General features: G+C 47.0%; 2 protein-coding genes and 1 non-coding gene across 5 annotated transcripts; 2 read left to right on the top strand and 1 right to left on the bottom strand.

Annotated features, from left to right (window-relative positions):
* Positions 1-47: 47 nt before the first annotated feature.
* On the bottom strand, positions 48-1,613 carry Mrpl51 (mitochondrial ribosomal protein L51). The gene is made up of 3 exons (XM_021637025.2): positions 965-1,613; positions 767-877; positions 48-370 (listed from the first exon to the last, which is right to left on the bottom strand). Exons 1-3 carry the CDS (start codon positions 1,041-1,043, stop codon positions 174-176), a joined length of 387 nt encoding a protein of 128 aa, XP_021492700.1. The 5' UTR covers positions 1,044-1,613; the 3' UTR covers positions 48-173.
* Positions 1,614-1,826: 213 nt separating this feature from the next.
* On the top strand, positions 1,827-26,485 carry Ncapd2 (non-SMC condensin I complex subunit D2). 3 transcript variants are annotated; one of them, XM_060384235.1, is made up of 32 exons: positions 1,827-1,946; positions 3,080-3,225; positions 7,288-7,363; positions 7,604-7,662; positions 8,128-8,309; positions 8,591-8,733; positions 10,111-10,238; positions 10,314-10,437; positions 10,614-10,761; positions 13,033-13,230; positions 14,366-14,500; positions 14,590-14,677; positions 14,764-14,938; positions 16,656-16,771; positions 17,026-17,250; positions 17,725-17,899; positions 18,169-18,253; positions 19,717-19,850; positions 20,168-20,300; positions 20,393-20,477; positions 20,551-20,715; positions 20,943-21,115; positions 22,442-22,553; positions 22,628-22,751; positions 22,832-22,987; positions 23,335-23,512; positions 23,610-23,704; positions 24,217-24,297; positions 24,432-24,615; positions 25,563-25,695; positions 25,789-25,944; positions 26,128-26,485. In XM_060384235.1, the coding sequence occupies exons 2-32, from the start codon at positions 3,099-3,101 to the stop codon at positions 26,211-26,213; spliced, it is 4,179 nt and encodes a 1,392-aa protein (XP_060240218.1). In that variant the 5' UTR covers positions 1,827-1,946; positions 3,080-3,098; the 3' UTR covers positions 26,214-26,485. The 3 variants fall into 3 exon arrangements, with proteins under 3 accessions (XP_060240218.1, XP_021492606.1, XP_060240217.1); XM_021636931.2 differs by having other exon boundaries at positions 1,853-1,969; positions 25,563-25,686; XM_060384234.1 differs by having other exon boundaries at positions 1,853-1,969.
* LOC132654455 (small nucleolar RNA U85) lies at positions 7,730-8,051 on the top strand. Its single transcript, XR_009592097.1, has one exon. It is a non-coding gene; the product is annotated as a small nucleolar RNA U85 (small nucleolar RNA).
* Positions 26,486-27,015: the final 530 nt, after the last annotated feature.

The following is a 27,015-nucleotide window of genomic DNA, read 5'->3' as shown; positions in this document are numbered from 1 at the left end:
GACTTAGGGATGAGACCTCAGTCTGCACGGATGTAACACTGTGCATATCAGATTTCCAAAGAAGCCCCATTTTATTATAGACAGCATACAAAGCTCTTTCCTGGCTGGTGTAAGTCCTAGTCCCCTTCTCCGGGACGACAAATGTTCTGCTCCAGAGCTGCCCGTTGTCCGTTCTATCGGTGCTTCCCTTTTCGGTTAAAGTGTTTGTAGAGATAGCTGATGCGTTTGTTGAGATTGTGCAGGTCATCAGCGAACATTCTGCTTCCAACCATCCTCTTCTTTCGAATACAACGTTGCAATTCGTTTCCACTCCAGCCTCGAAGCCATACTGGGCCCTTTATCAGTTCCTTTGGGTGCTTTTCGAAATCCCCTGTAACGTGAGAGAATGGACTAGTTTCAAGAGAAGAGAAGGCAGCCTGGACCAGTTAAGCCTTCAACCTGCAGCTGACATCTCCCTGAGTAGAACTTAGACACAAGCACATCAGTAAAATACAAAGTACAGAGGTACACATAAAGAAACAAACAAACACACAAAAACAGGCACACACACACACACACACACACACAAATCTTTAAAAAAACTTTGTAGCCAGAATGCCTGGAGTTCAAATACTGACACTACTACCATTTACTAGTTTTGAGCACTCATAACAGTGTACAAATAACTGTTAGTATGACTGAGCACCATCCTCTTCTGTGTAACAAATACAAACAAAATAGTCAATATAACATAATAATCTTTCTGTAACTAGGAACCAAGCCCTACCCAGAATTCCGATGTTGTCGTATACTCCAAACAGAGCCCTCTTCTCGTTCCAGCGATCAACCACTTTGGGAGGTGGGAGAGTAACCCTTACTCGGGACAGTAGTGGAACACCTAGGAACGGAAGGGGGTTAGAATGAATCGGAGCTGCCTATTAACAACCAGTTGGCGGGCCGTCCTACCAACACATTAGCCACTTACCCACAGAGAAGCTTCTGCACGCCAAGGGCATCCAAGCCCCTAGGCTCCTACCTGCCGCCCAAGGGAGACTCCCTGCCATTACTCTAGCCAGTCCACCTCGACAGGACACCAAACCAGACGGAGAAATGGGGAGCGGGTGTGGATTTCAAAGACAAGACATGGGGCACAGTCCCAGAGAGGACTCACAAGGTACGGACGGCGAGAGAAGCCATCTTGGGCCTTACCCAGGAACCATTGGGAGCTGACCCGCCGCAAGCCCCGCCCTCCGAGTTCCGGCCTTTCCAGCGCATGCAGGCAAGCACTTCCGGCTCATCCCCCAGACGCGTTGGAGCGCTGCGGCACGTGTCTTGTCGCAGAGTTAGGACGCCCCCCCCCCAGACAGAAATTCCATGAAAACATCCCTCTCTGTCTCTCTGGGCGTCTTCGAGTGTGAGGGAAGTGGAGGATGGGAGAGCGGCGCTACGGCAGGGTCCTCGCGCCTCCTAAGAGGGTTCTGCTGAGGCAGTGTATCCTTGACAGTTTACCGGGCAGGGGTTTGAGGCAGGGTGCCTGGCCGGGCGCCACATGGCAAAGCCTGGACTGGAGGAGGTCGCCTGGCTCTGCCTCTGCGGAGGGATAACGGGTCCCGTTACCCGCCGTAGAGCGAGCGCAGGCAGCGCGAGACGGGCCCCGCCCCTCCTCCCCGGGCCCCGCCCCTCCGCCCGGGCCCCGCCCCGGCCGCCCCGCCTTCTGCGCGGTGATTGGTCGGCTTCTCCAGCCCCGTCGCGATTGGCCTCCTGGCAGCCGTTGAGGTTTGAACGCCGAATTGCGGGCCCTGCGAGCGCAGCGCCGGAGTCGGAGGCGGGTCTCGGCCTCAGCCCGCCGCCGGTTGGCTGGTTTCTCCGTCATCTTGGGAAACCATCTCGCTGTTTGGCGCGTACCGCGCTCTGCTGTTTTCTCCCTTCCCTTTCGGCGGGTCGGTCCCCGGCCGGAGAAGCGGCGGGTGAGTGGTGCTGAGGTGTCCAGGTGAGGTGTGGACGTGCCAGGAAGCGGGGAGCGAAAGGGCCGAGAAAAGCAGGTCCGGGACGTGACGCAGCCTTTGCCAGTGGGTGGCCGGCTGCGAGGTCTGGTAGGGATGCCCTTGAAGTCCGATGTGGCAAGTGATCTGACGATCCGAAGCGGAATGTGTTACGCGGGCAAATCGCATAACTGTCCGACTGGATCTGTGAATTTGCCTCGTTTCCTTACGCATCCCGTGAGGCTGAGATTGCGAGGGTTACAGAACCCGGCACAGGATAAGTAGATGCTAACGTTCTTCCATCCTGCAGCCGGGAACTCCGATACTGAAGGAGACAGCCTCTAAGGATCTTTCCATCTTAAAATGAGAGGAATGAAGCGGTTTGTACTCATTGGTTGTCACTTAAAAGAGTTCACTAATAATTTTTGTTTTGTTTTGTTGAGATGTAGCCCTGGCAGTCCACTGCGGCTCCCGCTGCTCCCAAACTCAGCAGTCCTCCAGCCTCAGCCTTCCAAGTTTTGGGCTTATAGGCATGTACCACCACACCAGGCTTGTTGCTTGTTTTTAACCCTTGACTCATCTGATCCCCAGAGTAACAGCATTTTACAGATGAGACTATGAGGACTCAATGACCTAGTGGCAGAGTTGTAACAAGAATGGTTTAGCTCTAGATTCTCAGCTAGAGTTGCTCTTCTAGTTGGGGGTGTTTCGAGACAAGGTCTCTTGCAACCCAGACCATGTAGCAGAGGCTGGCCTTGAGCTCCATCCTACTGATTCCCCAAATACTGGGAATACAATAAGCATTGCTACTTTGTGTGGCTCTGATCTTATATCTTATAAGATAATGTTAGCAGCTTGTTGTAAGATTGGAAAATGTTATATTTATATTGAAAATGGGAGGAATAATTGAACCAGATGATTTCTGAGGCTGGGGCAGACTCAGTAGTGAAGTGTCCGCCTAGCACCTAACATACCGAAGAGGCTGGGTTTGACTCCCAATACCACCAAATCAGGAAAAAAAAAAAAGAAGAAGAAGAAAGAAATGCTCTTTCCACATAATAAAAACCAAAACACTCTTGACCAACTTAGACCAAGACTTTTTGCTGTGTGGGTTCTAGGTGAACCGGTGGGAGAAGGATGTCTTCCCGAAACTTTGAATTCCATCTGCCCTTGTCTCCAGAGGAGCTGCTGAAAAGTGGAGCTGTCAATCAGTATGTTGTTCAGGAGGTATTGCCCGTCAAGCATCTTCCATCTCAGCTTAAAGGTAAGGCTCCTTGGCTACCGCTGAGCTTCAAAAGATGACCATCCTGTATGTAATTATATTATCATTTCTGTTTTGCAGCACTGTGACCCTCTGTTGAGGCAGGGAATATTTTTCCTATTCCCTACTCTCTCACTCTCTTTTTTTTTTCCTTGTAGCACTGGGCTGTCTCCCAGTACATTTTATATTCCAGTATTGGGTTATTCAGGAAACAGTTTGGTTAACCTAGTTGCTCTTTGAGAGAAAAAAGATTTTTTTGTATTTTTGCCCCTTACTGTGTACAAATGTAATGTCCTGATAAAATTAAGAATTCTAGGGCTGGAGAGCTGGCTCAGAGGTTAAAAGCACTGGCTGCTCTTTCAGAGGTCCTGAGTTCAATTCCCAGCAACCACATGGTAGGTCACAACTGTCTATAGTGAGATCTGGTACCCTCTTCTGGCTGTGCACATGCAGAACATTGTATACATAGTAAATAAATAAATAAATAAATCTTTAAAGGAAAAATAATACTTGTAGGCTAGGCGTTGGAGAGCTGGCTTAGAGGTTAAGACCACTGACTGCTCTTCCAGAGATCCCAGGTTTGCATCTCAGCACCCACATGGCAGCTCACAACTGTCTGTAACTTGTGCATGTGGTAAGCACACACACACACACACACACACACACACACACACACACATACACACATATAGGCAAAACACCAATACACAAAAAATAAGTGCGTGAAGTTTAAAAAGTAGAGAATTACAGGCAGTAACAGTGGTCGACTGCCTTTTCTTAGAGAACATTGTGTTAGAATCTAGATCATGTTTCCAAGGTGCTACCATCGCATACAAAATACAGTTTTTGTCACTTAAGAAATAATGTGTGGGCGAGCATGTTTTGAGAAGCTAGATGATTCATTTTTATGGCAACATCATTATAGAGTATAAGTATACAAGGTTTTTAAAGGGGATAGCTTATGGCACACTTCATGTTATATATGTATATTATAGCCTATTGCTTCCAGAGATGTGATGGAATAACATGGGATTAAATCAGTCCCAAGAGAAGGGCTGGGGACGTAACTCAGATTGTCGCATGCTTGCCTAGTGTGCATAAAGACCTAGATTTAATCCCCAGCACCGAATAAAACCAGATACAGTAGTGCACAAGTGTAATCCCAGTGCTTGGGACGCTAAAACGGGAGGATGCTGAAAGGTCAAGTCCAAGCTCTGGAGTAAGACAAGCAAAAACCAAAAGTACTAGAGAAGAGACTGAGTATATGAGGCTGCCGTTAAGAGTTAACACGGTGTTAGCATTTGTATAGTAAATTTATAGATAAAAATATACTCTAAAATAGTTACAGTAATCACATAACCATAGCATAGTCCTTTATTATCAAGAATTATATACTGTACATAACTGTCTATGCCAAACTTTCATATAGGATTTGAAGTGTAGAATGAGTATGTTTGCATAAGTATCACCACAAACCTTATTGATGCACAGTGCAAATGGAACAGTGGCTACAACATCACTAGGCAGTAGGAATTTTTCAGCTCCCTTGTAATCACGTAGGAATACCATATATGTGGTATTGACAACGTGGCATGTGATTGTATGTACAGCAGAGTTACCTACTGAAGTCTATGAAAAACTGCAAACAGCTTGTAGATTATTAGGAAGACCCCAAAAAGCCACCGTACTCCTGGGAATTAGCTTCCGCTGCGTTGCTTTAGAGAATCAGGCATGGACTGAAGCTGCTGGAGCCAGCCTACAGGGGTTGACGCCTGGCTCTGCCACTCTGATCTTGAAGAAGTTACTTCTCTCTGCCTGGGTTTCTTCTTCTAGAAAGACAAGAAAAACAGCCTGCTTCATCTGATCACTGATAACAGGATTGCTTATCTCTGGTTGGAAAGGACAGCTCTTTGCTGTGATGTTCAGAAATGGGAAAAGGCATTTCTGTCTTGTGCTTTCTTTTTTCAATTTTTTCTGGTTTTTTATGAGACAAGGTCTCATGTAGCCCAGATCAGTCACACACTGAATATTTAGCTGAGAGTGTCTTTGAACCCTAGTCTGCTTGCCGCTTCCCATCTGTTGGGTTAGCTTATCTTTTTCAGGACTGGAGACTGAACTAAGGAATTTGTACATGTAGACGAGTGCTTTACACCGAACTACATCACCAGTCCTCTTGCTGTTTTCCTTTTGAGATGGTCCTGCTAAGTTGCCCAGGCTAGTCTTTTAGCCAAGTGAGGCTTTTGAGTTTTCAGTCCTCCCTCAGCCTCTCTTCGTAGTGACACTATTGTCCAGGAGTGGCAGTGAATCTGTCCAGTGCCTAGAGCTTGGGTTTTTACCAACTCTTCTCCCATAAAATGAGTTAGAACTCCACCAAGAATTGCTGATTCCAGGACCGGGCCAGGGAAATATAAGGTAACCCTGGAACGTCCTGGTGTGAGGAGCTAAGTAAATGCTCACTTCCACAGCATAGGTACTGCAGTTGGAATGAGACAGGAAGAAGCATGGTCCATGAGACATTCCATATTTTTATCAGAGAAATATGGTGCCTGTGACTAAAGTACATGACATTTGTGTATGAAAATGTGATGAGCCTGGCATGGTAGCTCATGCCTTTAATCCCAGCACCTGGAAAGGCAGGGGCAGGCAGACCTCTGTGGGTTCAAGGCCATCCTGATTGACCTAGTGGGGCTTTGTCCTGCCCCACCAAAAGAAAATGTAACAAAACCTACTTTGTACAATGAATATATGTTCATAATAACTTTGAAAATGAGTATGAACTAAAAGAAAGGGAAAAGGGAAAACATTTCCACAAGGCCTTAATGAAGGAGCATCCAGTGACCAAGTACAGAGGATCTGAGCAAGAAGATAAATAAATAGTACTAAATACACAATGAAAGGAGGTTTGCAGGAGTCTAGTCTAATATAAGTAAATAATTAAAAGGGAAAGAGACTGCCTGTCTTTTGCAGTGGGTCAAAGCGACACTAAGGGACATTTAGGGTCTTGTTCATGATGACCTCAGCTCTCCTGCCCCTCCTTTTTGAGGCAACCTCACTGTATATGCCTCTGCCTTCTTGATGCTGGGATTAAAGGTATGCACCACCACGCCCATCTAGCCCTCAACTCATTCTTACGTAGGACTCAGAGCAGGTATAGAAATAGTACTGGAAATAGAAAATAACAAATTGGTATATGCCACAGGTCTTGCCTTACCAAAAATGTGACTGAAGCAACAGAGTAACATAACTTCCCACAAGATATTATCACACATATTTTAACAGGATACATTCTTTTTTCTTTCTTTCTTTTTGTTGTTTGTTTGTTTTGAGACAGGGTTTCTCTGTGTAACTCTGGCTATCCTGGACTTGCTTTGTAGACCAGGCTGGCCTGGAACTCACAGAGATCTACCTGCCTCCCGAGTGCTGGGATTAAAGGCATGTGCCACCATGAGTGGTCACAGAATACTTTCTAAGACCTGTGTCATTAGGAAATTTTGTTACTGTGTAAACTTCATAGATTGTAGACCTTGTCATGTGTGCAGTCCTTTGTTGACTGAAATGTAGTAAGTGGTTGTGTAAAAGAGAAAAAATACTAACAGTGGAGAAATGTGGCAGTGCTACCGAGCGATCAGTCAGTATCAGTGTTAAGATACTGCCTCTTTGCTTGACTTGTGGTTTTGATTTTATTTAATGCCAGGGTCTCTCTGGTACCAACTCTTAATCTTGCCTCAGCCTCCTGAGTTTCTGAGGTTATAGCTATGTGCACCACATCAGACTCATCTGCCTTTTGATAGAATGGATGAGAAGGATGGAAATTTCACTTTTGTGGTCATCTTGTTAAAACAGTATAAGTTGTGTATAATCATGAGAAAACATTAAGCAAATATAAATTGAGGGACATTCTATAAATGACCAAAACTCTTTAAAAAAGAAAAAAAGGCCGAGAATGTAAAAGGCAATGATTGAAGATTCAGGAAACATGTCAACTAAATGCCTTCTAGATAGAAATAGAATTTACCAAAAAGCCCTGTCTTTCCCCTAAATTAAACAGTGTCTTTTATTTTCTAGCATTTCAGTCTGCTTTCCGAGCTCAGGGGGCCCTTGCCATACTGGAACACTTTGATACTGTCTACAGCATTTTACAGTAAGTGGTGCTATTGAAAGAACTTGGAGCTTTTTCACTGATTTTTGCATGTTAGTTTTAAAATCCCAAATTATAGGTTCACTGATAATTGGTTCTGGGTGCTGAGATCTATAACGAGCCTTTTCCCAGCTTGCCACCATCTTTATTTGAGAATTTCACACGTTAGATTCCTTAGGTCTGATCTTTGAGAATGGGTTCTGCAGGTTCCTGTCTCACCCCCACACTTTCTTTCCCTCATAGTCACTTTCGAAGTATAGATCCTGGCCTCAAGGAAGATACCCTGGAATTCCTGATGAAAGGTGTCTATGGGTCTGGGGGTAGGGGCTGGAGGTGTCGGTTATGGTTAACATTTCCTGCATTTTTTCAGCCATGTGATGATATCAAGGCTGTTGTGATTCAGTTGGTTTGGCTAAGTCCAGGGACCTCTGACCTATTGAGGTCTGTAATCTTGGTGGTCGATACAGAGTAGTGTGCGTTCACTGTAAGGGCGGACCAACAAAAAGTTTCCTACTTTTGAACTACCTCACTCCAGTAGGGGTGATTCTTCAGTTGCCAGGAGGAATTGTGCTAACTGGAATGAAAGTAGGAACAGGCTGTATTCCGGGTCGCAGGGTCAGGGGTCTTGAAGGACTTAGCTGTGTCATGGCCACTGAGAGATGACACACAGATCTTTGGTAATCTGATGGCTGCAAGTCTAAGCGTTTGGAAGTTGGGGTATGTGGAGAAAGTCAAGGAGACCAACTCCCAGATTCTGCCCCTCACAGTGGTGTCCAGCCACTCCCAGGAACTTTCATCTATCCTGGATGATGCAGCTTTGAGTGTATCAGATAGAAGCGCCCATCTAAATGCCCTCAAGATGAACTGCTATGCCCTGGTACGCCTCTTGGAGTCCTTTGAGAGTATGACCAGCCGGACAAGCCTCGTTGACCTGGACACGGGTGGGAAGGTAATTGGGAATTCCTGGCCTATTTTATTTATGTGAAGGGTAAGGGAATTGATGGGAAAGAAACCAGTGATTTTAGGATGTTTACTGAGCTTGCTTGGGGTTTAAGAGGGAGTACTCAGGTACCAGCTCACCTTCGCTGATAAGCAGCTCTTGTGCGTTCTGAAACTCAAAATCCTCAGGGCTCTGCCTAACCCTTCCTTGATACGGGACAGTGTGGGCACACAGACTTCGTTTCTCTGTTTGTTTGATCCCACCCCCAAATGTCTATATGATCACTTTAGGGGAAGAAAGCCCGAGCCAAAGCAGCCCTTGGCTTTGACTGGGAGGAAGAGAAGCAACCAATTCTTCAGCTTTTAACTCAGCTGCTTCAGTTGGACATCCGTCATCTCTGGAACCACTCAGTAATTGAAGAAGAATTTGTCAGGTGGGTAGTTAAGATGGAAATGGTATTAAGGTTTGAAGAATGGGGCTCTATTGCTAGACATGCCTTTTAAATACTTCATTTCATCCCTCAGTTCTATTTATAGTGCATAGAAGTAGTGAATGGAATGTTATAAATTGTTGTATACTTTATTTTTTGTTAGACAATGTCTCATTGTGAAGCCTGGTCTGGCCTGCAAGTCTCTATGTAGACCAAACTGGGCTTAACTCACAGAGGTTGCCTCCCATGTCCTGGGATTGAAGGCATGTGCCATCACACGCCTTTAATCCCAGCACCTGGGAGGCCAGCCTGGTCTACAAAGTGAGTCCAGGACAGCCAGGGCTCTGGGCTCTGTTACATAGAGAAACCCTGTCTTGAAAAAAAAGAACGCTTAGGTGAAGCTCTTGGTAGTGCACTCATGGGGTGTGGCCAGAGGCGGCTAATCTCAGAGTTTGAGGCCGGCCTGGTCAGCTGACTCTTCGGATGACTTCTGGGTCATCCGGGGCTATATAGTGGGAGGCCTTGTCTCCAGATAAATAACAGCTGGGGAGGTAGCTAAGTCACAGAAGTATTTACATGCAATCATGGGGGCTTAAGTCTGATCCGAAACATACACGACAAAAGCCAAACATGGCACAGTGATGGGGAGGTGAAGACAGGCACATCTCTGGGACTCATGGCCGGCCAGCCTAGCCTGTTGAGTGAAACAGTGTCTCAGTGAGAAGCCCTGTCTCAAAAACCAAGGCAAACAGCTCCTGAGAAAGGAAACCCAAGGCTGACCTCTGACTTCCACATGCACAGACAGTAACTAACACACACACACACACACACATACATGCACATATGCATATACTAAAACCAAAATAAAGGTAAATTATCAGTTACAGCAGGTATAAACGAAAAGTCTGTTAAGACTGAACTGACTTTTTGTTTTGTTTTTGTTTGTTTTTTGTTTTTTGTTTTTTTTTTTTGAGACAGGGTTTCTCTGCCTTGGCTGTCCTACACTCACTCTGTAGGCCAGGCTGGTCTTGAACTCACAGAGATCCAACCGCCTTTGCCTCCTGAGTGCTGAGATTGAAGGTGTGCCCTGACACCAACCCGGCACTGACTGACCATTTTGAACAGTCTTCACTAACCTTGCCCTACCATCTCCATCAAATAGTCTGGTTTCTTGTTGGCATGGTAACTGGCTGAAATTTACTAATCCTGAAGGAAAAATGCCCTCTAGGATTCTTTCACTGAAGCACCTTGGTGTGGAAGGCGATTAGACTGAAAGAGCAGAGCACTAAAAACCTTGGCTTTGGACATAGTAGGGACAGAATGAGTAAGGGCAGCTTGACCCCAGGCAGCTGGTTTCTTCCCGTCCATCCTTTTTTTTAGTTTGGTTGTTGGCTGTTGCTACCGCCTTTTGGAGAATCCCACCATTGGTCACCAGAAGAACCGGCCCACCAGGGAAGCCATAGCACACCTGCTTGGGGTGGCCTTGGTCCGTCATAACCACATGCTCAGTGAGTTGCCTTCCACCTTGCTCCCGCCCCCTCCTTTGTGGGTCTCCCTGTGTGCCTGACGTTGGTCCTTCACAGGTGCCACTGTGAAGATCATCCAGATGCTGCAGCACTTTGAGCACCTGCCGTCTGTACTAGTGGCAGCTGTGACTCTGTGGGCAACAGAGTATGGAATGAAGAGCATAGTGGGAGAGATTGTAAGGTGACTCCTCCTCAGAGCTTCTGATTTTCCTTGGGGAGGGGATAAAGAAAGATTAGTGGTCCTTTCTCCATGTGACATTGGAGTCCTTCAGACATTAGCTGCCTGTCTTGGCCTCCCTTTTTGGGAACTCAGTACTTGAGCTTTCTTGCCATATCTGTGTTTTCTTCCCTGTATAGAGAGATTGGACAGAAGTGTCCGCAGGAGCTGAGTCGAGACACAGCCGGGGCAAAGGGGTTTGCAGCCTTCCTCACTGAGCTAGCAGAGCAGATCCCAGCTACCCTGATGTCCAGCATGTGCATTTTGCTAGATCATCTGGATGGAGAAGTAGGTGGGCCAGGGACTCTTGGATTTGTCTAGGAGTTTTAAGCCCATTGGTAAAATATCTCTTCTCCCCTCTTTCTCTCCCTCTCTCTCTCTCTGTCTCTCTCTCTCCTTTTCCTTCACTTTAATGTAGTTCTAGGGATCAACCCAGGGACTTATACATGCTAAATAAGCACATGCTCTAAAAGTTGAAAAATTTGTTTCCTTTAAAAAATTTTTATTGATACTTTTTGCCTACACACGTAAGTCTGTGCAGAGAAAAGGGACAGAGACTCACTCAAGGTTGTCCTTTGAATTCCACAAATGTTTCATGGTGCACGGGTGCTCCCACACAAACACACATATCAAACATATATAGCCAAAAAAATAAGGAAGAAAGGGGGCTTGCTGTGTAGCCTAGGCTGGCTCCAAGTTCTAGAATTATAGGTGTGCTGCCATGCCTAGCCAAGGTTCATATTCATTTTCTCTTTCCCCCTTGCAGTGTCGAATAGCCTGTGCTTGCCTCAGAGCTGCTGGCTTTGAATTCCTAATTCTACTTTCCAAGCACTGGAATTGCAAATTTACATGCCACACCTGATTTCAAGGTTGTTTGTTGAGAAAAAAAGTAGTTTTGAGTTAGGATGAACGTGTACCCCTGGAGTCTGAGACCCAGAGGACTGAAGGACAAGGATCCTGGGTTAGGCTACAAAGTAAGACTGTCCCCAAAATAGATTCTCACATAAAGAAGACAAGGTTGTCTAGATTTATCACTGTGATGGTTCCTATGGAGAAGTACTTGAGGATCCTTTTTATGACTCTTATTTTTAGTTTTGTACAGTTCAGTGGAGGAGATGGCCATTCTGCAGCCTGTCTCATGAGAGTGACTCAGCTTTGGTTCTCAGTCCCATCACTCCCTCGGCTGGAGCCTCTTGCTCCCATCTGGCTAGCCTTGCTTTCTACAAATGAGCCTTCTCAACCAGTCCATGTTGTTGCTCTCAATTCTCTTTCCTGGATGCTTACCTGGCCTCTTCCCAGACTAGTATCGGGAGTTCCTATGTAAATGTCGAAGACAGTCTTCGCATTGACCTGATTTTATTTAACTTCTTGTGTGAGACTCTATTCTCTGGCTCTTGGCCTCGGTAGGGGGAAGTCCCCTGCCCTGTTTTCTACCAGATTACATAATGGACTTCTTGGCATCAAGGCTGATTTCTGCTCTTCTGTGTCTGTAAGGAGCAGGAAGGAAATCGAATGCTTAGTCATAAGGCTCAAAGATTTTGTGGCCTCATAAAAAGAATAATAAAAAATGGCTCTCAAATGTTCATTGATAGGTAGATCTGATTTTGTTTTTTAATTGTTTATTTGCAAGGCATAGTGGCACACATCTTTAATCCCAGTACCCGGGAGGTAGAGGCAGGTAGATTTCTGTGAAATTGAGGCCAGTCGGCTCTTCATATTCCTAGGCCAGACAGTGCTGCATAGTGAGACCCTGTCTGAGAAGAAATAATTATATATTCATTTACTTTGTCTGTATGTGTATATAATGTGTACATATTGTATAAGTTGCTTCTCTCCCTTCACTGGTCCTAGGGATCAAACTCAGATCATCAGGCTTGGTAGCAAGCACCCTATCTGCTGAACCACCTTGCCAGCCCAAGATTTCATAATCAAGTACAGCTTGAGCAACCCTAACCCTGATTCTGAAACATATTATCTGCTCCCGGTAGATAATATAGGTAGAAAATTTCATACTATGAAACTGTATTTCATATATGTAATTACTAAAAATATTATCTAAGGGCTGATGGGCTGGCTAAGTGGTTAAAGGCGCTTGTTCTCGCAGAGGAGCTGGGTTTGGTTCCTAGCACCCAATTCCAGGAGTGTCCTCTTCTGAACTCCAAGGGTACAAGGCACATGGACAGACATCCATGTAAGCTGAACACTTACAACACTTAAACTATCTGAGATTACCCTTAGCCTCTGTGTATGATATATTTGAAACATAGATGTATTTCACATTTAGACTTAGTTTCCACCCCAAAGATACTATGTATATACAGATATACAAAATTCAAAATACTTTGTTTAAGCATTTCAGACAAAGAATCACCATCCTTTGATTTGAGCTCTGACCTCCTCTGAGCAAAAAAATACCCTTGGGATTGAGCATCTTCCTTTGACCTGGGGATAAATACCTAAGCCCTTGACCCAGTCACAGCAATCTAAACCTTGGCTGGGGGCAGAAGAGTTTAGGTAAAGAAACATATATACAGTGTTCCAATATTATGTGTCTCTTAGAATTACATGATGCGCAATGCTGTGCTAGCAGCCATGGCTGAGATGGTACTGCAGGTTCTAAATGGCGACCAACTAGAAGAGGCAGCACGAGAAACCAGAGATCAATTCTTGGACATCTTGCAAGCTCATGGCCATGATATCAACTCCTTTGTTCGAAGCCGTGTTTTGCAGCTCTTTACCCGAATTGTCCAACAGAAGGTAAACAACCTTCCGTATGCTAAAACTTTTTTAAACTGAAATTTTATATATATATATATATATATATAATTTATATATGTAAATATATATATATTCAGTTTATTTACTTTACATCCCAAGGGTGCCTCTTCCCTTCTCTCCTCCCTTCCCTCTCCCTTTCCTCCCAGAAAAGGGGATCCCCCTCCCCCGTATCAACCCTCCCCAGCACATCAGGTAACATCAGGACTGAGCATATCTTCATCCCCTGAGGCCAGATAAGGCAGCCTGCTAGGAGGAAGTGATCCAAAAGCAGGCAGTACAGGCCCCCTCCTACCCATTAGTATCCCTCTGCACACTTTGCTAAGTAAAGAAAGAGCCTGGCTGAGCACTATGGCATGCCTATGATACCAGAACTTGGGAAATAGAGGTAGGAGGGTCAGTAGTTAAGTCATCCTCGGCCAGGTAGAAAGTTTGAAGACTATGAAGTTTGGGCTATATGAAACCTTGTCTCAATAAAAAAGAAACAAATTTTCTTTATTTTTATCTTATGTGTGGGTGTTTTGCTAGCTTGTGTCTATGTGTGTACAGTATCTGTGGAAGCCAGAAGGAGTCTTAGTCCCTGGGATTTGAGTTATAGATGGTTGTTAGCCATCATGTGGGTGCTGGGAATTGAACCCAGGTCCTCTGGAAGAACAGCCAGTATTCTTAAACTCTGAGACATATCTCCAGCCCCTGAGAAATGTTTTGTTGTTGTTTTTAAGATAGACACAGAATCTGGTGGGACTGCCCCAAAGGAGAGTCTAGACTTGAGATTCTTACAACCAGTAATAAAATTCTTCCCTCCCCAAGGACAAAGGTGCCTGCTCTAGTTAAGGACTATAGTGTGGTGCTGCCCACATGTTATAACCCTTGAAAAATCTCCTTTCGAGTGAGTGGGTGGCTTAGTTTAGACTCACAGTGTGTCCAACCTCTTGGTACTGTCGCCCACCAAGTTCATACCCAAGAACAATGCAAAATGGAAAAGTAAGAAAAAGAAAAATCACAACAAAATACAGTAGGGCTAGGGTTTTTTTCTTGAGCCCTATACATAGCTGCCCTCCACAGGCTACAACTGGACGATGCTCGATCTGAGTTGATTTTCTTTCTGCTCATCTAGGCACTGCCCTTGACTCGTTTCCAGGCAGTGGTGGCCTTAGCAGTGGGACGTCTGGCAGATAAGTCGGTGCTAGTGTGTAAAAATGCCATTCAGCTGCTGGCCAGCTTTCTAGCCAATAATCCCTTTTCCTGCAAGGTAAGGGCATCTGGTGTGTACAGAAGGATGAAATGGAAACAGGTGGAATCATGGTGCTTAGTGACATGCTATGCATTGTACCTTGACAGCTTAGTGACGCTGACCTTGCTGGACCACTGCAGAAGGAGATCCAAAAACTCCAAGAAATGAGAGCCCAGGGGCGAGCTGCAGCTGTGTGTGAGTAGTCACTGCCTGGGGAGCCTGGCTTGCTTGCCCTGGGCTCTCACATCCCAAGAAAGAGATTAAGCCAGACTCCTGTTCAGCCGCAGCACTAGATCCAGAGGAGGAATGGGAAGCCATGTTGCCAGAACTGATGTCCACCCTGCAGCAGTTTCTAAAGCTTCCCCGGGAAGAGGTGGAGCCACAGATCGCTGACACAGAGACTGCAGAAGAGGTGAAAGGACGCATCCGCCAACTGCTTGCCAAAGCCAGTTACAAGTATGTGAAAGAATAGGATGTGCTCTGAAGATCTGTGAATTTAGAGTTAACCTTCGAGAGACTTTGGAGTCCTTAAAAAGGATTTGTGCCTAGCTGCCAGCGGCGATAGGTGTTTTTACTGTGGTACTGTCTGACCGAGTGCGTACTCCACAGCTGCTTCTCTACTTTTTGAGATGTTTTAAAAACTACCCAAGAGCCTGTAATCCACACTGCTCAGGGAGCTAAGTCAGGAAAGATTCCCTGAGGCCTGCCTGAGTAACTTGATCAGATCCTCTCTGAGAGTTTAAAGGAAGCTGGGGACATGTCTGTGGTAAACACTTGCTTAGTATGCATGAAGTCTTAGGTTCAATGCCCGGTACAGGTGAAGCAAAATGAAACCAAAAGCCAGGACCAATGCTGGAGGTCCAGCTCAATGGTAATGCCTTCGCCTAGTGTGTAGCAAGGACCTGGATTTGGTCCCTAGCACTTCACACACAGCTAAATGGACCTGGTATGATGGTGCATGCCTATAAGCCCAGCACTCAGGAGGCAGGAGCAGAAGGATGCTGCAAGTTCAAGGCCGGCAAGGTCTAAACAACAAGTCTTCCTCACAGCCAGGGTTTGTAGCAAGACTTTGTCTCCAAAAGGTGAAAAGGACGGTGTGGCTCAGTTGCCGGAGTGCTCACAGATAGGAACCCTGGCTTAATCTCCACCACATAAGCCAGTGTCACCTGCCTCCTTTATGTTTTCCTTGCTGGACATGAAACCCAGGCTCTTGCATATGCTCTACTACTGAACTACGCCTCCCGGCCAGGCCCTGTGGAGTTTTTGTTTGTTGTTGTTTTGTTTGTCTTTTATGCCTATACAATGTCATTATGGGGCAGCAGCACTTCTTTATAATCTCAGGACTAGGAAGACTACAGCAGGAGGATTGGGAGTTGAAGGACAGCCTGGGATACCTAGAAGTTCATGGTCATTCTGACTACATTGTAAAACTGTTAGAAGAAAAGAACCTCATTGTGGGTTAAGCCATAAAAGTAACAAATTACTGAAAGTCTTTTGCTTCCAAACATAGCAGGTTTTTACACAGGTTTTGGAGTAGGCTTTTGATTTGTTTTTACATGTATTTAGTTATGTATTATTTATTTATATATATATATTTTTTATTGTATGTGCATTGGTGCTTTATCTCCATATATGTCTGTGTGAGAGTATTAGATCCCCTGGAACTAGACTTACAGACAGTTGTAAGCTGCCATGTGGGTGCTGGGAATTGAACCCAGGTCCTCTGGAAGAGCAGCCAGTGCTTTTAACTGCTGAGCCATCTCTCCAGCCCTTAGTTATGTATTATGTGGTGGGCATGTTCATGGTATAGCATATATAAAGATCAGAGGACAATTTTGGTAATCAATTCACTCTTTCCACCATGTGGGTTTGAGGATTGAACTCTAGGTCGTTAAGCTCTGTGGTAGGCAGCCTTTCCTGTTGAGCTGTCTGGCTAGCTCTGGGTTTGTGATTTTAAAAGCTTTTTCAAGTTCTTTGAAGACCACAGTAAAGGCTTGGTGTTTTGGACTTGAGGACCTAGCACACACTGCTCAGCTTTCTAAGCATGAGACATCCTTTTTCTTTAGGATACTGTGTACAGGGGCTGGATGGAATTGTGAGGTAGGATCCCTTAGAAGGACTTCAGTGACAGTCTTCTGGGTGCTGAGTTGGTGACAGGCTGGTGTTCTTTCAGGCAGGCTATTATTCTCACTCAAGAAGCCACCAGCCACTTCCAGGAATGTGAACCCTTCAGTCACACAGACCTAGAGGAGAACAGCTTCCTGAATCTCTTGGGAATTATCTTCAAAGGTAATCCTTTTTAGTCAGCAAGCACAGTCTTGGGCTGAAGGAGGTCGAGGGGAGTTGACACTGCCACTCTAGAAAGGGGGTAGCCCAGGCATGGGAGCCTGTGCAGATGAGAGCTGTCTGTGGGAATCTGGTAGGAAATGAATCAGAGTGTCTAGTGTCTCCCAGCACACTGTTGAAATATCCAGGGATGCTGCTAGCCACTGGACTCCCAGGTATACTTGAGCAAAACCATCCTGTACCTTTCTAATTCCTAGGTCCTGAAGCTTCCGCACAGGAGTCTCATGGGGACACGGCCCCAGGGCTGACTGGCAGTGAAGACTCTCCTGAGGTGTCCCAGCCTGAGGGATCACAGAAGAATGATGAGCTGGTGAAGCAGGAGATGCTGGTGCAGTATCTGCAGGATGCTTACAGCTTTTCCCAGAAGGTTACAGAGGCCATTGGCATCATCAGCAAGATGATGTATGAAAACACAACTACAGGTACCCACAGACCTGCCTACTCATATTTACTGATGCCTGCACCTGTACTATTATTATATTTAAGATTTTAGCTATTTTATGTGTATGAGTATTTTGCCAGCATGTATATCACATGCAGGTTTGGTGCCTGCAGAGACGGAGTCAGATCCTCTGAAACTGGAATTAGGAATTGTTGTGAGCCACTGTGTGGGTGCCAGGAATCAAACCTGGGTCTTCTAGAAGAACAGTGAGTGTTCTTAACCACTAAGCTATCCAGTCCCTGATGCCTGCACCATTAAAAGGCAGGGGGTGCTTACCACTATTAATATTTTGTGGTTTATCTAGTTTAGCTGGTGTCTTGAGAAGGCTTTACAGCAGTCATTCTCAGGGCCAATGGCTATGACCTCTACAGATGTTACTGTGTTACCAAGGGTTCTATCTATGGCTGCTGTGACATTTGCCAAGGAGACGGGTGACATTTGTATCTGTTCCCAGTGGTGCAGGAGGTGATTGAATTCTTTGTGATGGTATTCCAATTTGGGGTACCTCAGGCCCTGTTTGGGGTACGGCGTATGCTGCCTCTCATCTGGTCTAAGGAGCCTGGTATCCGGGAAGCTGTTCTTAACGCCTACCGCCAGCTCTACCTCAGCCCCAAAGGGGACTCGGCCAGGTATGTGCAATTCCTTGTCTTCGTTAACTTTGCTGACGTCCGCTTCTCACCGGTCTCCTGTAGGAGGGTATTTTTCTAGGAACTCATGGGTCTCTGCCAGGCTCAGGGTGGATTTCCGCTGAGGTCTACTCCAGGCAGTTACTTAAGTGACTATTTAAATAGTTAATAATAGTGAGTATTTAATAAATAAATATTTAAATAACCTAACACCTGTTTGCCAAGTTCAGCTTCCTAGTCTTAGTGAGCACTGATCTCTGCTCTTCCCACAGAGCCTCGGCCCAGGCTTTGATTCAGAACCTCTCTTTGTTGTTAGTGGATGCCTCCGTCGGGACCATTCAGTGTCTTGAGGAAATTGTAAGTCTACTCCATCCTCCTCTCACTCAGCAGTTATAATCAGTGGCTGTTTGCTGTATGCAGAGATCTGCTCAGCCCCACACAGAGGTTTAGGATTAGTTGCTTTATTTTTCTTTTATGTTTGTTTGCGGCATCGTCTCCCTACGTAGTCCAGGCTGGCCTCAGACAGTCCTGCCACAGCTTCCTCAGTGTTCTGATTCAGCTGTGTGTGCTACCATGCCCAACTCACATGCCCAAATTTAAAGACCAGTGGGTTAGTTATAGTAAAAAGCACAAAACATCTTTAGAAAAGTGTAGCAAGAAAGTATCCACCTCTAGAGTGAGCAGGGGTAACAGCCGCAGTAGCAGAATAACATGTGGTCCAGTGTGTGCTTAACAGGGTAAGGAGAATGGAAATCTGGAGGCAGCTGAGAGAAAGGGTTAAGAACTTGTCTGGCTGCAGCTAGTTACGCCGTGTATACACCATACGAGTTCCAGAAAAGATGCTCAGCCTCTGTGTGTAATAGAGGTCACAGAGCTACTTGAGGGACAGGTCAGGTACTTGCCCCAACAAGGTGGCATAGGTCAGCATAGATCATGGAAGTTCTTTCAGGTTGAGCAAGGTCAGGGTACCTTTCTGACAGAAACCAAAGAAAGTTTACTACTCAGCTGGAGAATGAAGAAGTTTGTGCTCTGACTCAAAAGCATTATCTGCTGAAGAGAATCAGATTGAGGGCATGGGCTAAAACTAGATTGTGGAGGCCTGTGAATGCCTGCAAGTCAAAGGACGCAGTGTTTTACTGAGGTGAACTCCCGTCGGGCGTCTGCACCGTATGGACAGTAGGGAGTGGCGCTGACTGCTGGGCCAGCCGACTGATTGCTACTTTTGTTCCTTTCTGGGGAAAGAGAGGGCCTGTGGTGGCAACTGGCTTGATATTTCCCAGGCTGGCTGCTGCTCAGGAGCTGTATAGTAGGCAGAGATGACCTGCCTGTCACACACAAGCCAGCTGGAGAAGAAGGGACAGGGTAGAGGGGCTGCTAGAGGCTCCTGTAGGTACAGGATGAGAGGACACACTCAGTCCTGGAAAAATAGCTATGGGACTGGGCGACCAACGTGAATGCACATGTAACAAAGATGGTGCTGCCATTGCTGGGAGAATGAAAAGGCAGAAAAAAATGAGCCCATCCTAGGTTGGCTTAGTGCTCACAGTAAGAAAACTTACCAGAAACATCCAGAATGCAGTCAGAACTGTGGTTCACAAGATCTATTTGAATGTGTTACTTTAGGGAATGCAGCGTTGATGAAGTCGCAAAATAGAGTGTAGAGCAAGAAGTCCCTCCGCAAACTCATGTTTTACATTTGAGCCTTCTTCCTCTTCCGTTCCCAAGTGTTAGTTCCATCCAGTCTCTCAGTGTTGTCTTCAGACAGGTAGACCAGGGGGTACCGTTATTCTGAAGTGGACTCATTCTTCTCTTCTCCTCAGCTTTGTGAGTTTGTGCAGAAGAATGAGATAAAGCCAGTGGTGATCCAGCTGCTATGGGAGCGAGCCACGGAGAAGGTTCCCTGCTCTCCTCTGGAGCGCTGTTCCTCTATCATGCTTCTTGGCATGATGGCACGGTGAGGCTCGGACAAGCAAACAGAGTGGGGAAGGCAAGGAAAGTCTGAAAAGGCCCTTTCCTTAGGTAGTAGCCATCAGCCCAGTTGAGCTTTCTTGGGTTGGCTGCCTGGATGACACCTGTCTAGTAGAAATAGTCACTACCACAGCAGGATCCGGGGTTTTGGCACTGGGTTAGGGCCTTACTCTAAGTGCTTACTCTAGTGCTTCAGGGCTCTAGACACCCCCAGTGGGTGCTGGTTCCTTCTGGCATTGGCTTTGTTTCCCCCAGAATCCTCCGCAGAGCTGCCTTTAACTCTGTTTTGCTTTCTTTCCTTAGAGGAAAACCAGAAATTGTTGGAAGCAACTTGGACACCCTGGTGAAGATAGGGCTGGATGAGAAGTTTCCGCAGGACTACAGGCTGGCCCAGCAGGTGTGCCTTGCCATTGCCAACATCTCAGATAGGAGGAAGGTAGGCAATACAGGTGGCTATGGCTCAGCTGAGGTGAGTGGGGAGCCTCCTGTCACCTTCCCCACACTGGCATTCTTTTTTCTTCTCCTCAGCCTTCCCTGGGTGAACGTCACCCTCCCTTCCGGCTGCCTCAGGATCATAGGTTGTTTGAACAACTTCGGGAGATGGTCACAAAGGGTGAGCTATCTAAAAGGGCCTAAAGTAGGTCAGGCCGGGTCCTTTCGATGCAGTGATCAACTTCTTTCTCCAGGCTTTGCACACCCAGACCCTCTCTGGATCCCATTCAAAGAGGTAGCAGTGACCCTGACCTACCAACTGGCAGAGGGCCCTGAAGTGATCTGTGCCCAGATGTTGCAAAGCTGTGCAAAGCAAGCCTTGGAGAAGCTTGAGAAGAACGCCACTGAGGCGGACCCCAGTGAGTAGGCAGAGGCCACATTGCTCAGGGATGGAGTGGGCAGCCAGCTTCTGTTGTTTGCTCTAAAGGATCAGGAACCTCAGCCCACACTGCCTCAGTTTTGTTCCGGCTGCTGTTGGGCCAGTCATGGCCAGGCACTCCTCCTGGTCCTGGTTTGAGTGGCACCTGCGTACGGAGTGGGTCTGGAAGTTTAATAGGATTTCGTCTTTTCTTACCCTCTGCTCCAGAGGAGACTGTCCCCACGCTGCCCACATTCTTGCTGATGAACTTGCTGTCTCTGGCTGGGGATGTGGCCCTCCAGCAGCTGGTACATTTGGAACAAGCCGTGAGTGGAGAGCTGGGTCGGCGGCGAGTTCTCCGAGAAGAGCAGGAGCAGAGGGCCAAGGGCCCCAAGGAGAAGGTAAATGTGTGGCTAGGTGCATTTCCCAGGTTTCCGTGACCTCAGCCCAGGACATTTCTTTTTATAGATCTCCGCTTCTGTACTCAGAAAACCTGCACCTTTGCTGCTCCCTGGAAAAGTTAGTGTCAGTAAAGATGGCCCAGTCTGTCCATACTCACCCAGCAAGGGGCCTTAGGTACACAGAGGCTGACTTATATGCCCCAGCTGGGGCACTCTTTTTTTTTTTTTTTTTTAACTTTTGTTAATTACACTTTATTCATTTTGTATCCCCCCATACGTCCCTCCCTCCTCCCCTCCCGGCTCCACCCTCCCCCCCCCTTTCTGCATGCATGTCCCTCCCCAAGTCCACTGATAGGGGAGGTCCTCCTCTCCTTCTTTCTGATCTTAGTCTATCAGTTCTCATCAGAAGTGGCTGCATTGTCAGGGTTCTAGGTTATCTCCATGAATAGTCCTTGGTTGGAGTATGAGTCTCTGGGAAGTTCCCTGTGTTCAAATTTTCTTGCTGGGGCACTCTTTGAACATACAGGTAGCATAGCCTCATCTAACAGCCTGGGTTACTGGCCTGTCACCTGCTGGGATCCATTGTCTCTTTGCTGGAGGCTTATTTGTCTTGTAGACAATAAGACAGAAACTTAGAGCAATGGGGTAATGCCCAACTTCTGCTACTTTCAACCATTGTCAGGCCAGGCACAATCCATTTATTTACCATTTACAGTCAATTGTGTCTTTAGCGGAAGAGGGAGGTGTGGCGACTTGGCAACTTAAAAACCTTTGGGAAGGACCTAGTTATTTCCTTGTCCACTCAGGAATGCCTTCTTTTTATGGGCATATTTGGCATTTCTGCGGATGGTTTTACCTAGTTCATCTTTAGATCTGTTCATGCAGAGTGAAGTGTTATGCTAGAGAAAAAATGATGTCTTGTGGGTAGAATGGCACAGAGGTTAAGAGCACTTGCTGCACTTGAAGAAGACCTGAGTTCAGATCCCAGATCCACACACACGGTGGCTTTCAACCATCTGTCACTCCAGCTCCAGCGGAATCTAGTTCCCTCTCCTGGCCTGCATGCTCAATGCATACATGCAGTGGACTTTCATACACATAGGGTAGAACGCCCAGAAAACAACAGCAAAATTGTGTACAATTTGTCTCAAAGCAGAGTGAAGTGGCACACGCCTGTAATCCCAGCTCTTTTGAGACAGAGACAGGCAGGTCTCTGTGAGTTCATGCCAGCCAGGACTACATAGAGAGTTTCAGGAGAGCCAGGGCTTTGTAAGAACCTGTCTCAGAAGAGTGACCACCCAAGGTCCCTGGCTTCTTTCCCTTCAGAATACAAGCTCTGAAACTACTATGGATGAAGAGCTGGGGCTGGTCGGGGCCACGGCTGATGACACGGAGGCAGAGCTAGTCCGTAGCATCTGTGAGAAAGAACTGCTGGATGGTAAGGAACATCGCTGTGTGCCCTTCTCCCAACTAGTACAATCCGTCCCAAACCCCGAGCTGTTCTTCCAACAGGCAATCAGGTACTGGCTGCCTTTGTTCCACTGCTACTTAAAGTCTGCAACAACCCTGGCTTATACAACAGCCCAGAGCTCTCCGCAGCTGCTTCGCTGGCCCTGGGCAAGTTCTGCATGATCAGGTAGGCCCGGTGGGCTTCATCTCAAGGAATCTGAGATGATCCCACCTTCTTCCCTTCCTGATGATTCTCTCTGCCCTCAGTGCCCCCTTTTGTGACTCCCAGCTTCGTCTTCTGTTCACCATGCTTGAAAAGTCTTCGCTCCCCACCGTCCGGTCTAATCTCATGGTTGTCACTGGGGATCTGGCTATCCGCTTCCCTAACCTGGTGGATCCCTGGACTCCTCATCTGTATGCCCGGTAAGAGATCCCTCGAACACCTGAGACCCAGTCAGAGTTCTACTCGGTCCGTTAGAGCAGTGAGTCACAGACTCTTCCCTGGCCTGTGGCAGTGTGTTCAGTATCTTGCTAGCGAGTCACCCTGTACAAGTGGGCCCTAAATGGACACTGTAAGTTGAAGCTTCCCTCTGAAATCTTCCTACAAGCTTTGTGTTGTCCCTGACTCCAGCCTTCAATTCAAAATAGCCTTCAAGCTGCTTCTAAAATGGCATGCTGAGGAACAATAGATCCTGGCACCAGGCCTTCATACCTGTCTTATGGTGTAAACAAGGATTCTTGATCTCAGTGACTAGAGCTTTTGTTCCTAGCCTCCGAGATCCAGCTCAACAGGTGCGGAGGACAGCAGGCCTGGTGATGACGCACCTGATCCTAAAGGACATGGTGAAGGTGAAGGGGCAGGTGAGCGAGATGGCTGTGCTGCTCATCGACCCTGTGCCTGAGATTGCTGCCCTGGCCAAGAATTTCTTCAATGAGCTCTCCCACAAGGTGAGGGGAGCAGCTTGGAGCTTTCTGCAGAGGAAGGGTATGTGTCCCGCTCCCCAGCACCCTCCGCACCTCATCTCATCGCCTCTTTCTCCTCCAGGGCAATGCAATCTATAATCTCCTCCCTGATATCATCAGTCGCCTATCAGACCCAGAGGGCGGTGTGGAGGAGGAGCCCTTCCACACCATCATGAAGTATGGCTTTCTAGACCTAGAGGGTATATGTGTCTAGCATCCAGATTTAGGAACCAGATACACTTTTAATCCCAACTCTGATTGGTTTATTGATTGGATGAGTGATTATTTGATATGCTAAGAATAAATAAAAATGAACTCAGGGCCTTGCATGTTCAATGCAAGCACTCTTACCACTACTCTCAGCCCCAGATGTACATTGTAGCTGCACTTTCTCCAGAAGTAGCTTGACCCCTTTGGCCTGTTCACCCCTGAGATTTACAGGACCTCCATCATAGTTCTCGTGGCTCTTAAAGGGGGTAAGGCTCCCAGTGTGGTAGGCACGTAGCAGCCGACACTAGATGGCAGCTGTTCCGATTTGCATTCTCAATGAAGGGAAGGAGACAGGAGTATGGTAGGCCAAGAAGCGAGGACAGAGAAAGGTGGTGCTGGGTGGGCTTGGGGTGGTGGACTCGGTGTAATGGTTGAGAACAGAGCTTTCCTGGCCAGTCATGCACTGCCCCTCCTCACAGGCAGCTCCTCTCCTACATCACCAAGGACAAACAGACCGAGAGCTTGGTAGAGAAGCTGTGTCAGCGCTTCCGCACAGCCCGGTATGTTGCCATTTTGGGAGATCTCTGTGCCGAAAGGGACCCTTTGGAGGAAGAAGTCCCTGGTGGCACCTCTGGGACCAGGGGAGACTGAAGGGGAGGATGTGTGTGCCTCACCAAGTCCCTCCCTTGTGCAGAACTGAGCGGCAGTACCGGGATCTGTCCTACTGTGTGTCCCAGCTGCCCCTCACAGAGCGAGGCCTCCACAAGATGCTGGACAACTTTCACTGCTTTGGAGATAAGCTGTTGGACGAGACTGTCTTCAGTGCTTTTTTGTCAGTTGTGGGCAAACTGCGTCGGGGGGCCAAGCCCGAGGGCAAGGTGAGTGGCAAGGTCACTGGCCCTGTTGGTTCCAGTGCAGTAAACAGTCTGCTCCTCTCCGTGCTCAATGAGACTGCTATCTTCACTTCCTGCCTTGCTAGCCTCACTGCAACCAGAGAACCAGAGCAACTTAAGACCAGATCTTTCTATGTCCAATTTCTGGTCCCCTTTGTAAAGTGCCATTTCCTTTTTTATTTATTTTTCTTTTTTTGACATTTATGTATTTTTATTTCATGTGCATTGATGTTTTACCTGTGTATATGTCAGTGTGAAGGTGCCAGATCCCCTGGAACAGAAGTTATAGACAGTTGTGAGCTACCATGTGGGTGCTGGGAACCGAACCCAGGTCCTTTGCAAGAGCAGCCAGCCCCAATAAAAGCCATTCATTTTCTGCTTGAGATAGGGTCTTGGTATGTAGACCAGGCTGCCATCAAACTCACAGAGATCCCCAGCCTCCGCCTCCCACATGCTGGTAGTGAAGGTGGGCCCCACTGTGCGGCCCTACACTTCTTGGTTTCATTAAAGCCAAGCTAAGTGAGGAGGGTTCCCGTTTGCTCCTGCCCCGACACTTGTGGCCTCTTCCCCATCAACTTCTATGTCCTTGGTACCATGCTGCAGTCTACACTGACCTGGATGATGAGTGTGATTGAGAAACTGAATGATTGATAGGTCAGTACCCAGACTCAAGTGTACACTGATGCTGGGTTCAGTGAACACAGGGCCACATAACTTGTCACTACAGTATCATATTGGACATTTTCAGGACCCTAAGGCCACCTCACTCCCCACCCCTGAAGTAGTGTCACTCAGTTGGGATCATGCTGCACATGATGATTTCAGAATAGCTTTTTTCGCTTAGAATAAACATGTAAAGTCTTTCTGTGCCTTTCCATGGCTGTTTCTCTTTAAACAGGGAGATAATATTTTTTAACCTTTTTTTCCTCCAGGCTGTAATAGATGAATTTGAGCAGAAGCTTCGGGCCTGTCACACCAGAGGCATGGATGGAATGGAGGAGCTTGAAACTGGCCAAGGAGGCAGCCAGAGAGCCTTGTCTGCTAAGAAACCCACTGGTATAAGAGGCAAGCCCACACTGGTGGTCACCATCTTTTTTTTTTTTTTCCCCCTTCGTGGTTTGTTTTTGTTTTGAAATCATGTCTCCCTGCCTTTTCTAGTCTCAAGGCAACAGGCTCTGACTTCTGTAGATTCAGACAGTGACTTTGTCACACCTAAGCCTCAGCGTACCAACCAACGTCGTCCAAATACTCAGCAACGGAAGTCCAAGAAGAAAGTCAAAGTTGTCTTCTCAAGTGACGAGTCCAGCTCGGACGGTATGATACTGCCTCCTGAGGGCTGCTTGCCTTGGGGTCTCCGGTGGGCTTGCCTGGGTGTAGACTCAGTCTTCCTGCCGCTGGCCTCCCCACCGTGCAGTTGGGCTTTGCAACTCTATTTTTTGAGATCTGTTTTGCACTGTCTTTGTGACTCAGCTTATGTTCCTATAATTCCTTGAATAGAACTTTCAGCGGAGATGACAGAAGAGGAGACACCCAAGAGAACCACCCCCATCCGCAGAGCATCTGCCCGAAGACACAGGTCCTAGGAGTGGCCTCTGCTTGTTCTCTCCCTGCTGTGCAGGGCGTCTTATCAGATGATCTTGAATTCAGTACCCCCTGTGTAAATGTTTTATATTGAATGATCTTGAATTCAGTACCCCCTGTATAAATATGTTGCCTCCTTGTTTTTAATAGGTAAATGGTCTTTGCATTCAAGGCCTTTTCTCTTAGAGCCCATGTGACTACTGCTTTCGCTTTCCAAGAGACAGTTGCCAGTCCCTGTGTTTTCTAACGAATAAATGTTTTTATATACTTTCAAGCATTCTCTCCTCTGCTGGTCTGTTTCATCTTTCACATTAGCCCAGATTCAGGTGGCATACAGAGTTATCAATCCAGGGATAGGCCCAGACGTCCTTAGGCTGTCTCTGGATCTCACTGCTTCATCTTGGCATAGCTGGTGAGATTCCACTATACAGAATTATGTGGTTTCTAGGTTCACATAAGCACTTCTCAGCCTGGTGGTACTTTGTACCCCAGAAAACATCTGACAATCCTAGAGACCTATTTTGTCATAGCAGGGAGCTGCTATAAGCACCCAATCACTGAAAGCCTTGGAAGGATGACACCCTTCATGCGTGGCGCACCCCACGACACAGCCTGTCAGGAGGGTGTAACTTGAGAAACACTAGACCTAGGGTTTGCTTCCTCCGTGTGCCCTACCTCATTCCAGGTTAGCAAATGACTGGCTGGCTGATGGCAGAAATCATGAGCCCCCACCAGCTCTGTAGGTTGACGAGGTCCATCCCCCAGGTGTGCAGGTCCAGCCGTTCAGCTGCAAGCCATGCAGTC

Source organism: Meriones unguiculatus, chromosome 5 (genome assembly GCF_030254825.1).
Source record: "Meriones unguiculatus strain TT.TT164.6M chromosome 5, Bangor_MerUng_6.1, whole genome shotgun sequence".
NCBI lineage: Eukaryota > Metazoa > Chordata > Mammalia > Rodentia > Muridae > Meriones > Meriones unguiculatus.
This window is presented reverse-complemented; position numbering and strand designations above follow the sequence as displayed.

Coding starts and splice junctions, on each gene's coding strand:
- Mrpl51 (XM_021637025.2), bottom strand. CDS start 1,043: ATGGCAGGGAGTCTCCCTTGGGCGGCAGGTAGGAGCCTAGGGGCTTGG. Junction 878..964: donor GTGCAGAAGCTTCTCTGTGG/GTAAGTGGCTAA, acceptor TTCCGTTCCTAG/GTGTTCCACTACTGTCCCGA. Junction 371..766: donor CGACAACATCGGAATTCTGG/GTAGGGCTTGGT, acceptor CTCACGTTACAG/GGGATTTCGAAAAGCACCCA.
- Ncapd2 (XM_060384235.1), top strand. CDS start 3,099: ATGTCTTCCCGAAACTTTGAATTCCATCTGCCCTTGTCTCCAGAGGAG. Junction 10,438..10,613: donor ATAGTGGGAGAGATTGTAAG/GTGACTCCTCCT, acceptor TTCCCTGTATAG/AGAGATTGGACAGAAGTGTC. Junction 16,772..17,025: donor CTTGGGAATTATCTTCAAAG/GTAATCCTTTTT, acceptor TCTAATTCCTAG/GTCCTGAAGCTTCCGCACAG.